Here is a 14,958-nt window from a genome sequence, read left to right as displayed (position 1 = left end):
TAATACTTATGCTGTGCTTTAGTTCTTTCTGGTGGATCCAGACTTCTACAATCCTAATGTATTGTTCAATGATTGTCCCATTTTGTTGATTGTGTGTGTGTGTGTGTGTGTGTGAAGTGCCGTCAAGTCACTTCCGACTCATGGCGACCCTATGAATCAATGTCCTCCAAAAAATCCTATGTTTAACAGGCTTGCTCAGATCTTGCAAATTGAAGGCTGTGGCTTCCTTTATTGAGTCAATCCATCTCTTGTTGGGTCTTCCTCTTTTCCTGCTGCCCTCAACTTTTCCTAGCATGATTGTCTTTTCCAGTGACTCTTGTCTTCTCATAATGTGACTGAAGTATGACAGCCTTAGTTTAGTCATTTTAGCTTCTAGGGTCAGTTCCGGCTTGATTTGATCTATAACCCACTGATTTGTTTTTTTGGCAGTCCACAGTATCCGTAATACTCTCCTCCAACACCACATTTCAAAGGAATCTACTTTCTTCCTATCCGCTTTCTTCACTGTCCCGCTTTCACACCCATACATAGTAATAGGGAATATGATGGCATGAATTAATCTAGTCTTGGTGGCCAGTGACACATCCTTACACTTCAAAACCTTTTCTAGCTCCTTCATGGCTGCCCTTCCCAGTCTCAATCTCCTTCTGATTTCTTGGCTGCAGTCTCCCTTTTGGTTGATGATGGAGCCAAGGAATAGAAAGTCTTGAACAATTTCAGTTGCCTCATAGTCAACCTTAAAGTTGAGTAATTCTTCTGTAGTCATTACTTTTGTCTTCTTGATGTTCAGCTGTAGTCTGCTTTGGCACTTTCTCCTTTAACTTTCAGCAGTAGTTGTTTCAAGTCTCCGCTATTTTCTGCCTATAATGTAGTATCATCGGCAAATCCCAAATTGTTAACATTCATCCCCCCAATTTTCATTCCACCTTCATCTAAATCAAGTCCAGCTTTCCTAATGATATGTTTTGCATACAGATTGAAGAAATAGGGAGATAATTACATCCTTGTCTAACACCTTTGCCAATTAGAAACCATTCTGTTTCTCCATATTCTGTCCTAATCGTGGCCTCTTGTCCAGAGTACAGGTTGTGCATCAAAACGATCAGATGTAGAGGCACACCCATTCCCTTTAAAACCAGCCAGAGCTTTTTGTGATCCACACAGTCAAATCTTTGCTGTAATCTATTAAACACAAGCTGATTTTCTTCTGAAATTCTCTCGTATGCTCCAGTAATCAACATAAATTTGCAATATGATCTCTAGTGCCTCTTCCTTCTCTGAATCCAGCTTGAAAATCAGGCATTTCTTGTTCCATATATGATAACAGATTATGTTGTAAGATTCTGAGCATCACTTTATTGGTGTGATAAATTAATGTGATGGTCTGATAGTTGCTGCAATCTTTGATGTCTCCTTTCTTGGGAGTTGGAGTGTAAATTGATCTTTTACAGTCTGTGGCTCATTGTTTTGTTTTCCATATTTGTTGGCATATTGTCAAGATGTTGATGGACTCTATTTCTGTGGATTGGAATCGCTCCAATGATATCCCATCTGCTCCTGGTGATTTGTCTCTCCTGATTGCTGTCAGTGCAGCTTTCACTTCACTTTCTAAAACTGTAGGTTCTTCTTCAAAAAATTCTTCTTGGAAGGAATCTGTCATCCTTTCATCTGTATAGTTCTTCATTGTATTGTTCCCACCTTTTCTTTATTTTGTCCTGTTCAGTTAATGTATTTCCATGTTGGTCATTCAGCATACCTAGCAGGATCTTGCAACTGATTTGTGCTCTTTCATACTTTCAAGTCACAATTGCCCTGAAAGTTGGTCTTTTGGACAGGATGCCAGTCATAAGAGAAGTGACACAGGGTTGTGTTCTTGCTCCTTTTTATTTCTTTTATATAAATATTTTAGTCCAGTGGTGAACTAAACAAAATTCTTTCCTTCTGGTCTAAGTTTTATCTGTTTTACTTTATGCTGATGGCATCTTTTTCGTTTAAGTTAAAAGTATTTTAATAAGTGTGTTCTTTGGGGCATTCCAGTAGCTGTGCCACTTCCATGTGGGAGTGTCCAAGGGATTTTCTTCCATTTTCAGAGACCCCTGATAGAGGATCTTTTGGGGTGAGCAAATGCAAGGATCCCTGTGTGGAGTGGCCGTATAGGTAGACACCTTGTTCTGTTGCAGGGAATGTAGAATTTACTCATCTGGTCCAGGTCTCAAGCCACTAAGACCTCCATGAGGAGTTTGCCTCTCCTGTTAATCCCCCACCACACACACACACAGGATTCCTTTTCATTCCCACCAATACGTCAGGAGTTGGAGGCATCCCAAACCCTGTATTTCTGTCTCTTAAGAAACTTCTACAAATTAAGAACCATCCTCCTACTCCAAACCACCATAGATTTAGTGGAAAGCCTTGGGGATTTAATTTGATATTCAAACCAAGATATGCATCTCACTGCCTTCTTTTTGCATCTTGGTGAGCCTTTGTTGGTTTTTTGAAGGGCAAGGAGCTTGATAGAAGATGAGACAGGAAAAAAATGTGTATCAACCTATGATATAGTCCTGATCTGGATGGACCAGACCAGCCTCATCTCGTCAGATCTCGGAAGCTAAGCAGGTTAGACCCTGGTTTGTGCTTGGATGAGAGACCACCAAGGAAGACCAGGGTTGCTATACAGAGGCAGGCAGTGGCAAACCACCTCTGTTCTTCTTTTGCCTTGAAAACCCTACAGGGCAGCCATAAGTTGGCTGCAACTTGATGGCACTTTCCACCCCCACCTCCGATGATATAAACATTGTCCCTCCCCAAAGCCTAAAATGTCTCTTAAGAGGACTGCTAAAGATATCTAAGGAGCCCCGTGGCGCAGAGTGCTAAGCTGCAGTGCTGCAGTCAAAAGCTCTGCTCATGACCTGAGTTCAATCCTGACAGAAGTCGGTTTCATGTAGCCAACTCAAGGTTGACTCACACTTCCATCCATCCTTCCGAGGTTGGTAAAATGAGTACCCAACTTGCTGGGGGTAAAGTGTAGATGACTGGGGAAGGCAATTGCAAACCACCCCGTAAACATAGTCTGCCTAGTAAACGTTGGGATGTGACATCACCCCCATGGGTCGGTAATGACCCGGTGCTTGCACTGGGGACTACTTTTACATTTAAAGATATCTACTAGGATTTTAAAAAGAATATAAATAGGCAGCACTTTGGTGTAATAATTTTGGTCTGCATTTTTTAGTGACTGGACAGATAACATGATTGTTTTCATCTGTTGCCAAAAACAGTTGTTTTTATTTTATCAGCCATGACAACAGACTTCTACAGGATGAGTCTTCATGTGTGCTGTCAGTTTAATTAGTTACTGAAAGTTGCAGATGTGACAATATTCTCTCTTTCACCCTCTGGAGAGTTTAACATAAGATTACTTTCATCTCTGAGGACTTGGTTGTAGTGAATAAAAAAGCAGAGGGAAAACTTGCAAAAGACCTGTCCGTCTGGGTTTTCATGAATTGATGCCTGCAGGTGGGAAGGAGAAACTGGACTGGTATTTTGAAAGCCATACCTGTATGTTTGGTTGGTTCCACATGCAAGTGATAAAAGAAGCAGAGAACAAGATGGATGTGTACAGGAGCGTCATTTGCGCGTTGTCCCCGTATTGCTTGCTGTTGGTACCACCTCTCTCCACCCACTTCTTCCTAGTCACAAAAGGAAAGAAAATCTTGCCAGGCCCCTTGCAGCTCAGCAGTTTCCCTCCCCAGCAGCTGAGCCACAACTTGCATCTGAGCTGTGATACAGCTGGTAAAACAAAAACAAACAAACAAAACCCTGTAAAAGTGGAGGAAGAATGCCAGAGCTTCGCACTCCCATTAGGAAGCCAATGCTAAGCTCCCCCACCCCCGCACGATTTTCCTGTTAAATTGGAGCAAAGGAGATTTTTTTCTTTGCACCAGCTTAAAAAAGAAAGTCCATGATCCTCTATCTGCACCCATCCCTCCACTCACAGTGCTCAAGGAAACAGCCCAAGCGTTCTCTTGGGACCCTAACAAACCATTAAGCCTCTCCCACCCTTTTGTCAAAACTCTGGAACAGCAATCAATTCTTTGTTTGCTTTCTTGCCAAAACACCTCATACCGCCTCAGGCCCCATTTTTGGTTATAAAAACAGGTCCTTTAGCCCCCATAATGTGTGTGTGTGTGTCAGGGGGCACTTTCTCACAGCCCAAATAATGCACTTTCAATCCACTTTCAGTGCACCTTAACGATCGCTTGCAAGTGGATTTTGTCAGTTCACACAGTAAAATCCACCTTCAAAGTGCATTTGGGCTGTGTGAAAGAGTTCTTCGATTTGTGCACTCCCCCACACACAGACACACACTTGCGTGTGGGCCCTCTCTTTCCTACAAGCTGCACTTGGAAAGTATGGAAGCTCCCTGGTGGGCAGGATCATGTTGTATTCCATCCAGAGAAAAATTGGTGCACAGAAACAGCCTTTGTGTATTCTGATATCTTCACAACTTTCATTAGACTGCCACTTTGGTCTTTCTTCAGATATCTAGAAATTACTTCATAAATATTTGCAAATATTATTCAATATTGCCCTTCTTTTTTGCATGTTTGGAGAAGTCAGTGCATATGATACAGTTAGATTTCAACAAGTATCCTCTTAATAAGGTAAAAAGGTAAAGGTCCTCTGTGCAAGTACCGGGTCATTCCTGACCTATGGGTTACGTCACATCCCGACATTTCCAAGGCAGACTTTGTTTGCGGGGTGGTTTGCCAGTGCCTTCCCCAGTCATCTTCCTTTTACCCCCAGAAAGCTGGGTACTCATTTTCACTGACCTCGGAAGGATGGGAGTCTGAGTCAACCTTGAGCCGGCTACCTGAAACCGACTTCCGTCGGGATCGAACTCAGGTTGTGAGCAGAGCTTCTAATTTCATATTTACCTTGTGTGCACTGTATTATTAACACAGCTTATTATAATGCTTTTAAAAAAAACTGAAGTTTTGAGACTGTCTGAGGTTAGATGGAAGATACCATAAATTGGGGATTGGAAATAATGGATCTGACAGTAGCTCTAAGTAAGACTGGAATTTCAGTCTGCATACTGATCAGCTTGCAGGCAGACCTGACCTTGGCACTACCCTGCAGTCCTTAGCCCATCTTACCCTATAGAACTATTTATTCAGCCCTCAGTCTGAATAACTTGTCTCTCAATGCAGGTTGAACTGCTACAGATTGGCTGGGAACCTTACCTGAGCCTACTAAACCTCTGACCCGCCTCCTGGCCCTAATAGTTATCCATACCCATTTCTCTTCTACTTTACCTTAGTGTAACCCAGCAGAACCCTAGCTACATAGTTCTCTACTGGAGAGTTGTGAGGGGGATTCAAATCAATAAATGATAGCACCCTTGTGGTAAAATTTGCTTGTGTAAAACCATGTGAAATTGCTTCAAATAGAAAAAAACACATTCACAGTAACAAATATTTATTATAAACTCAACAGCTTTACAACTAGATGTAAACTAAGTGATAATGGCTATGAATATAGCACAATTGAAGGAGACAGGATCTTCAGTGCCCTTCAGAACAATGGCATGTAGCAAACTGCCCAGTAATACAAAGAAAAGAGAAAGTGCAAAATGTTAACTTGAAATGCAGAGCTGCTTCTTCCCCATCTGCTCTTCCACAACTCAACTAACAGCTTAACAAAACCTTTTGTTATCAAGTTCAAGTTTATTAATATGGTCAACTGACCAATCACATGAACCTTTTGTTATAACAACTCTAAAGGGGAAATTCTGATATGCAGTTTCTCCCTCGTTGGGCCCGGTCACATACTTGCAAGGAAATTAGCAGCCCCCTCACTCAAGCTCTTAGCTTTCGCTCTTCTGCTGCAGGCCAGACTTAACTGAGGGAGTGGAGCTCGGTCAGTTGGTAATATGGGAGACATGCTATTTTAATAGTAGCCATGCTAGCAAATCCAAAAGATTTTAGACCACCATGTCTTTCCAGATCTTTCTTCAGATCTTAAGTTATATCTATGTAATTCAGTTTAGCCAGTGTTGAAAAGTTACACTTGAGTTTTGAGGCCATGTACCTGTGCATTTGAATTTCACACAATTAATTTATAGCCCCAAATTCGGCTACATATTTATACTTCAAGATATTTATATCGTGCCTTCCTGTGAAATAAATAGTATTTACAGGCTCTTTTCTGCTGGATTTGCTTTCTATTCTATTAAGATTGTGTTCAGGGGCACAAGCGGAGACTATAGAAACAAGCCAGGAATGTTTCTCTGCAACAAAAGGGTTAGCATGTGAAGTGAAAAGGCTAAATGTACTTTCTTTGTGCTTTTACCAGTTAAATGGGCCTTTCCTTCAATATGAACTGAGCAAGTTTTAGGGAGCTAAAATATAAACTTGGTATGTTGCAACATGCATATCCTGTTTTTAAATAGAATTCCCTTTTTTTAAATCTAAGTCATGGTAGATTAAGCAGTGCCAAATATGGTAATAGTATTAGGCTACAAAATTCCTTACAATTGTGTCATCATACCCTGGAAGAATCCCATCTATTGTAGCCCAATGCAGTTTACTTAAATGAACCAACTATATTATGCCAAGTTTACTTATTGTCTCTTTCATTTAAAATGAACTATCTATTTAATATCCACAGAAGTGCTTTCAGGTAGTAATACTAAATATATTTTCCCTCAGTAAAATTAAATATAATTCAGTTTGTGGGCCATATATAGGTACTCAAAAAAATCAGCCTATAATACTGTGGCTGGTTTATGGAATCTTATCAGTTCTGAAAATTCCAATTGTAAGGTTTTTAAAAAGTTATTAACCTGAGAGTCTTCTTTGAAAAGGCCCTGGAAGAGGGGAGAAGAGATTAACAACGCATCCTGACTTCTGAGGATGAAAGTCCTCAGGAGGCCGGGAAGGGGCTCCGTCAGCATTGGCCCCCACACTGGCGTCCGGTCTACTTACGCTGCCATAAGTGGCCCCAACGCTGGTGTGGAGGCCCAGACGCTGGTCTCGGCAGCGCCACCTCAGGACGCCAACGGGGCCTTCCACCGCCGGCCCGCTGGTATAAAGGCCTGCGCTGGCGTTCCGGGGAGCATTCCCGAGGCATTCCAGGGGGTGGGGCTGCCTATAGGCAGCCTCCTGTCCCCTTTCGCCCCGGGTACGACGGCGGGGAAAAGAGCAAGGCTGTGCCTGCTTTTTAGCCCCATTTAAAAAGAGAAAAGCCTGTAAAAGGCTTTTTTCAAGCTTTCAGCAGCCGTGGAATGGCTTAGGAGGTGCCGCAGCGGAATTTGTTTTCCACCATTTTTCCTGCCTGTCAAATGGCAAAAATTAAAGATACATGTAACATGGTAGCATGGGGCATAGCAGTTTGCAACTCTTTTTCAGGTATTGAGTATACTTGAAATTTTTCATATAGAAAACAAAGATATTTAAATTTCATAAATATACCAAATAGGACAATTTTATATGCTGCGTTATAAATAATGCTTTTATTGTTGTTAAATCAGTATAAGAAGGCAAGTGTTGCAGATATTTAAATGTTTCCCCATTTCTCTTCTTTTCTATTTCTGTTCTTTTTTGGGGGGAAAGGGTGTTTTTCTCTCTCGCATGGCTTCAAAATGTATGAAAATGTTGTGTCTCTGTACTGTTTAGTATGCCTTCAGTGATAAAGAAATTAAATCTCCAAATTCAACAATGTAAGAAGTGGCTTTTAAATTTTACAGTACATGTCAAGCTCACTATATTAATTCATCAGCATTTATATAAAAGGTTCAGTGTAAATATAGAATACTAAAATAATAATGAGGGATGTGAAAAATTAGCGATGTGAAAAATTATTTGACCTTTTTTACGAAATAAATAACAAATTGTATTTTTACACAGCACAACAAATACAGCAGACGATGATGTTTCTAGTAGATACTCACGAGCAGCAGACAGGACAGGATATAACAGATATAGCAGGGAAGCAAATTCTTCTGTCAATATCATACCAAACAATTCTTTGGAAAAGAAAATTGAAGAACTTGAAAAGGTAAATATCACAATATAGCTTTCAGGTCTTAAAATTAATGTATAGTGGACTTTTAAAATAAAGGCTTTCTAAAGGCAACCAAATCTCTCTTTTAATAAGATATCTATACTAGTAATGTCCAAATCCTGGGCTAGGTCATGAAAATGTATAGTATTAGCTTGTCACATTTTTATATTGTATTTGGATTTTGCTTTGGCTGGTATGTTCACTTATTTGGACAATACTGGCAACTAAACGTGTTAGTTTAAGGTCTGTTTAAATGTTGCAGAAATCTTAGAAAACCAAGAGAGCCATGCATGTTTCTAAAATACCAGACATTTGGACTGACTCATGACAATGTGTTATCCCAAGTCACTGACTGCACTGTGTAATGTGAAAGCTATACTGTAGGAATCTGCACAGTTATCACAGTGCATGCTTAGAAACCACTTTGAGAGGAAAGCAAGTCCAAAAATAATCTTTAATATTTAAGGTGCATTCCTAGGGGAGGGAAAGCTCCTTAGGAGCCAGTGTGACCCCACTCCAGCGCAAGTGTCCACGTATCCTGTGATAAAGGGCACTTACGCCAGCATGGAGGGCATTTATGCCGACGCCTGGGTGGCGCGGAGCTGTTCCAGCCTCCCACTCCAAGCGCTGCCACTCCAGGAACTAAATCCCAGAAGAGGCAGCATATGCCGGTGTGTGAGAGGGCAGTCCTAGGGTGTTCCCGGGGCAGAACTGTCTTTAGGCAGCTTCCTTACCTCTTTCAGCCCAGGAATACCCCTCAACACAGCGGCATAGCTACACCACCTTTTTTGGTGATGTAGCCCTGCTGAAGTCAATGGGGCTTTTTTGCCCTTTTTCTATTTTATCATTTTTAAAAATAGGTTTTTATTCTCCATGGTGGCCAGGATGCTGCGCCACACCCAGCCGCCGCCCAACTCCACCCCTCAGGAATGGGCTGCCTGTGTTTCCAGGTTGTGCCTGGCAACTGGTGATAGGGACATGGGTGGACTGTAACATTGTGTGTGGCACTACGTCACTTCCAGAGAAAACCCAGAGATTACATAGGGTAACTGTAGGAACTGCTGGATACTCTATGGTAAAAACCACAGAGTGTCCAGCAATTTCTACAGCAACCCCACATCACTCCTGGGTTTTTCTCAGAAGTGATGTAGTGGCACACACAACACTAACTTTTCTGTCTCTCCCAGGGCAGTAGTGTTGCAGGATTTAAATAAATAGATCAAATTGACTTTATGGAAATCAATTTGCTCTGTTACAAGTTCTGCTTTGCCTGGATAACAGTAGAAAAGACTTGGTTGTGCACATTGTATATATGGGCCATCCACTGTATTCTTATGTCCCAATTAGTGCAGTGAGTACACTTGGTGAGCATTTTTAGGGTTACATTATAGTTCTGCTTTTTATGGTTTCTTCACTTTGTCTTTTTTTCAGGAGCTTGCTAAAGAGAGGCAAGAAAACCTAAGGCTTGTAAGGACAGCACAAGACAAAGAAGAGTTGATTGGTAAACTGAAGGAAGAAATTGATTTACTAAATAGGGTAAGCATGTGTTCAGTATAGGAAGATGAAGAGACCTTATTACAGCTGTCCTCTCTACAATTTCAAGGCCAGTCAATGCATTTAATGAAAAATTTAGTGAATGCTGCCTTTTTTTAAACTAAAGTATTTTGGTGGGTTGATTAAAAATTGTCCTGATGTTTAAGAGGGGGTTAAAAATAAATTGTTACAAATCTCCTTAAATATGTATGTATGTATTTATTTATTTATTGGTCTTGTATCTTGCTCTATTTCCCGGTCAAGGCCGGGCTCAGAGCAGCTGACAGTCATAAAATATAATACAAATATATTTAAAAACATAATACATATAGATTAAAAACCAGGTTAGATAACAGTAGATTGTTAGATCAGTTGGTGGTATTATTCATCGCAGGAATCCATGGCAAGAGGGCAATCTGGGTCCCCAGTTATAATATGTAGATTGAAATTAAAAAGAAAAGCGGGGGAGAGGAAGGGAGACCAGCTAAGATGTATACTGTAGCTGTCCTTAACCATAGACCTGGTGGAACATTTCTGTCTTACAGGCCCTGAGAAACTGCGCAAGATCCCGCAGGGCCCTGGTCTAATTAGAGAGTTTCACCTGGCCAGGACCAGGGCTGAGAAAGCCCTGGCTCTGGACAGCAGGACTTTTTTCAGGCCGGGGACCACCAATAAGTTGGTATTTGCAGAGTGAGGGCATACCAGGAGAGCCAGTCCCCAAGATACAAAGGTCCCTGACCATGTAAGGTTTTAAAGGTCAATACCAGCCCCTTGAACCTGATCCGGTACTCCACCTGGAGCCAGTGCAGTTGTTGGAGCATAGCTTAATATGTCTCCATAAGGACCCTCACTTCTGCATTCTGAACAAGCTGGGGTTTTTAGATCAGTCTCAAGGGCAGCCCTATGTAGAGCGAGTTACAGTAATCTAGACCAGATCACCGTGGCTAGGTCAGGGCGAGAGAGATAGAGCACCAGCTGCCTAGCCTGGCGGAGATGGTAAAATGCCGCCTTGGCTGCTGCTGTGACCTGCACCTCCATTGATAAGGAGGCATCCAGGATCACACCCAGACTCTTGACAGAAGGCATAAATATCAGTTGCATGCCATCAAGAGCCGGGAGCTGGCACCCCAATTCTGGGCTATCCCGACCCAGCCAAAGGACCTCTGTCTTCAATGGTTTTAGCTTCAGTCAACTCTGTCTCAACCATTTTGTTACAGCCTCCAGACATCTGGCCAGGGTGTCTGGGGCGGCATCTGGCTGGCTGCCCATCAACAGGTCTAGCTGGGTGTCATCAGCATACTGATGACAACCCAGCCCGAAACACCTGACTAGCTGGGCAAGGGGGAGCATATAGATGTTAAACTACATAGGGGACAGGATCACACCTTGCGGCACCCCACACACCATTAACAAAAATAACATAGCTAACCAATTTGCTCCTATGAATGGTTTCCCCCCCTTTATAGTGCTGATGATATGTTAGCTATATTGAGCCATAAGGTGTAGGTTGTGGTGGGGGTCTCAGGATAGTCATGACAAAGGAAGCCTTTTTCCTGATGTGTTCTCTTTAATCAGTTGGAAATCACTAAGCTGTATGACTGTTGTTGGGAATCTACAAGGTCCTGTCAAATTATTAAACACTAAACATTAATTCTGTACTTAGAAGTATGATTTTTAAAAAGAATCTTAAACATTTTAATGGGACACTAATCCAATAGAGCTTCCTTTTGTTTTGTTTCAGCATTTTAAATCCAGGCAGTTGTTGTGGTTGGACATTGTCCAAGTAGCTCATACTTCTAGTCCTTCTGGAATGCTATTTCTGCTATATAAACATTCCACAAAGTCTTTTTTTAATATTTTTAAGTAAATTTTAAGTATTTTGTCCATGTCTTAGCTATTGTGAGCTGTATCTGTGCTCCCTGTTTGGATATTTTATGCTCGATAAGTTAAGAAGACAAAAGTAAAATAGAACATATTACATTGAAAAGCTGGTTAGTTTTCTTGTTGTTTCTAATATGTGTAGTTTCTGAGCTGGATTTTACACGTTTTTACCAGATGTTAGAAGATGGTAGGTGCTGATTTCAGAAGCTTTTATCCTATGTTCATTGTAAAATACTATGTTCATATTATTTACCGTATATACTCGGGTATAAGCTGACCCGAGTATAAGCCGAGGTGCCTAATTTCACCCCAAAAATGGGGAAAAATTAGGCACCCACGTATAAGCCGAGGGGGAAATGCACCCCCTCCCCCCTGCAGGCTTACCTGACCAGGCTCCAGGCGTGCAGGCAGGCGGCGGCGGCCCCCTCCCTGCGCGCAGGAGGCCCCGCAGGGTCAGCTGGCAAGCGGGAGGACCGGCCCCGGTGAGGTGGGGGGTGGGGGGGAAGAAACCGCCGCCGCCCAGCAGAAGGCGTGATCGCGCAAAAGGTGCGATCGGGTGGGGGGGAGAAACCGCTGCCGCCGCGCAGAAGGCGCTATCGGGTAGGGTGGGGGGGGGGAGAAGGCAGGACAGCCCGCCCATCAGCTGGCCGGCGGGAGCGCGCTGGGAGAGGGCCCGGCAGGCGAATTACCGTATTGACCCGAGTATAAGCCGAGGTGAGTTTTTTAAGCCAAAAATCATGGCTAAAAAACTCGGCTTATACTCGAGTATATACGGTATGACTTTCATATTATAACAAAGACATCTCCAGATTTGTGTGCAAGGTTGCCTTGCATGTGCACAAATGGCAGCTTTTGGATTTCAAGCACTGACCATAAGGTTTTATTGAAGTAACACTCGAGTTTTTTAAGTCCATCTCTAGGTGAGGAGGAGTCCCACACTCTTTCCCAACTTGAAAATTTTCTCGGTTTTCCAGTATTTTCTTGTTTCAGCGTTTACCTACATTCCTGCAGGTTTTTATGTGGCACTTGGTATATAATAAAATTGAGCCTGATAAGTAGCTCAGAAGGCATTGCTAAACTACTATCTTCCTGTTCCAGCTACTAATTTGGAAAGAATGTATGGTCTGTGGATAGCCATGTATATAGTTACAACTGTTATGGCACAGAAAAATAAAGTGTCTGAAAGTATTAACATAAGAAAATATATTCATAATCATTGAGTGCTATATCTGCCTTCTTAGTATGCATTAAGTGTTCAAATAGACAGACAACCAATGAGTCTGGCGTAAAGGGCCCATCGCTAGCCAGGAAGTTGGCTCTAGTCCATCAGGAATGGGAGATTCCTCAAGAGGCCATGCAGTATCATGGGGGCTTCTGAGTTAAATAAATACATGAATAAAATACATGTGTTACAATCAAATCCTTTATAAATATACTGATACTATGAACTAATAGTTTACTATGTTTTCTTCTAAAAGGACCTTGATGATATAGAAGATGAAAATGAGCAATTAAAGCAGGAAAATAAGACACTGTTAAAAGTTGTTGGACAGCTGACAAGGTAGAAGATGGAATCCGCGAAGAGGAACAAAATATAAAAACTACTGATTGAATGTTAAAGATCAAGGCTAGAACATTTCCTCTGTTGCAATATGTCAAAACAACTGTCTTTATATTTATTGTTGTGGGTGGGGTGGGGAGGATGAATGCTTTACATAATGCTCTTTCTTCCTTAAGTAAAACTATCAAGTTCTATGACTACTCTTAAACTTTTATCCAAGATACATAACTCGAATATTGACATCTCGTAAAACATCAGAATCCTGATACCGATGGGTCTTTAGATTTATATGTACATGGCCCAGTAACACCCTTTAAAAAATCTGAGTACCAAGATCATATTTTGGTCTATGTAGATGTTTCGTTTTTCTCCTAAATGAAAGGAAGTAATAGGTGTAAACCCTGTTTACACAGATTCAAAATCTATATATATTGGGAGATATTTGCTGTTTATTTAAACAGCTGTAAAGTACAGGTGCCTTATTACACTGCTGATGTGAAACTTTTTTTTTCAGATGGGTTACTTAATCTGCAAAGAAATCTTGTATTTTGTGATTTTTTTACTATATCTGAAATACTGACAATGGTAGATAGTATTTTTTCTGTATAGCTGCTCTTTGACAAGAAAAAAAAACCTGTTTTATAAAACATAAATAAATCACTGATCGTTATCAACACTAGTGAAGTAGTTTTTAGGAAAATGCCTATATTGCATGCCATAGTTAATCACAATGCTTGCATGTCAAGAGTGAAAGTGAGTGCTTATACAAGGGAAAATCCAGAGAGGGAAGCTTCGTTTGCAATGAATGAGGGCTATATGAGAATGGCACTTTGTAGTTAGCATCCCACATTTGTGTCGTGATACCATTAAAATCCAATGAAGCAAGCCTGGTGCATTCATTTTTACAGTAGTATTAACACATGGGATATTATCAGGATCTGATGTGATTCACAAAGGGTTTTTTAAAGCTGTGATAAGTTTTTATTGAACATTGTTTACAAGATAAAAGAAAGGTCTTGATTTTGGGGCCCTCTATGAGTATTATAGAGAAACATATATTCTAGAATAACACTAATATTTGTGTAAAATAATGTTGCATGGTCTGTTTTACACTAATGTCAGCTTGTCTGCCTCACTTCTGCATTACAAACCATGGAATAGTCTTTATAAACCACTGAAGTACATTATTCAGTTTTGGGTTTAACAAAGTGCTGTTCATCTGGAGAATTATCCCAAAGTAAAACCTTTCCTCAAACCCAAGCTTTTCCTGGTCAAAGTAAATTTTGCTGTATTTACGAATGCAAAAGATAAAGAAATGCATTGAAGGTTTTACCTAGCGTTCTGTGATGCTAATAGAACCATATAGCCATTGTATTTCTGTTCACTACAGCACCTGTAATTTCAGTTTAGGCACAATTTGTAAAAAGACTTTGCGAAACAATCCAGTTTTGATGATATAAAATGCACTGATTACTTAACTGTGTGTTTGAGCACTCTTGTGTGAGATACAAGAAGTTGAAGAATGCTTTGCAAAATTGATCTGTGTCCTGCATCCATCATTCCTTCCCTTCAGAGCAGAGAAGGGTTGTGCAACATTGACACACATCCTCAGAGATAATAATCCTAAAGCAAGGCAGGAGGATACACTGGAACTGAATGATGCATCCCATTGTGGAGAAAACTGAAAGCATCTCTGGTGCCCTGAAAAGACAATTCTGTTCTTTAGGCAAAGAAGAGCACAGGAGAGAAGGAGACAATATTAATTGAACCATCTGGTCATTCACAAGGAGGATGCCCCCCCCAATACACCTCTAATTTTAATCCAGAATAACAGTAGTACCCCAAGTACCTGTTTTCATAGTTAATGTGATTTATAAACATTATTATAGATTTAATTGGAGATAAATTTATAAAAT

The 14,958-nt window shown here is 41.0% G+C and overlaps 1 protein-coding gene across 1 annotated transcript in view; it reads left to right on the top strand.

Moving 5' to 3' along the window:
* PAWR (pro-apoptotic WT1 regulator) overlaps positions 1–13,347 on the top strand; it is an 87,640-nt gene extending 74,293 nt beyond the window's left edge. The window contains exons 4-6 of the mRNA XM_056847031.1: positions 7,911–8,061; positions 9,499–9,603; positions 12,960–13,347. Of these exons, the coding sequence (XP_056703009.1) occupies positions 7,911–8,061; positions 9,499–9,603; positions 12,960–13,046 (343 nt within the window). The 3' untranslated portion in view covers positions 13,047–13,347. The remainder of the gene's footprint in view (positions 1–7,910; positions 8,062–9,498; positions 9,604–12,959) is intronic.
* Positions 13,348–14,958: the final 1,611 nt, after the last annotated feature.

This window comes from Euleptes europaea, chromosome 3 (genome assembly GCF_029931775.1).
Source record: "Euleptes europaea isolate rEulEur1 chromosome 3, rEulEur1.hap1, whole genome shotgun sequence".
Taxonomy (NCBI): Eukaryota; Metazoa; Chordata; class Lepidosauria; order Squamata; family Sphaerodactylidae; genus Euleptes; species Euleptes europaea.
Note: the sequence above shows the minus strand (reverse complement) of the source record. Positions and strands in the feature narration are given on the sequence as shown.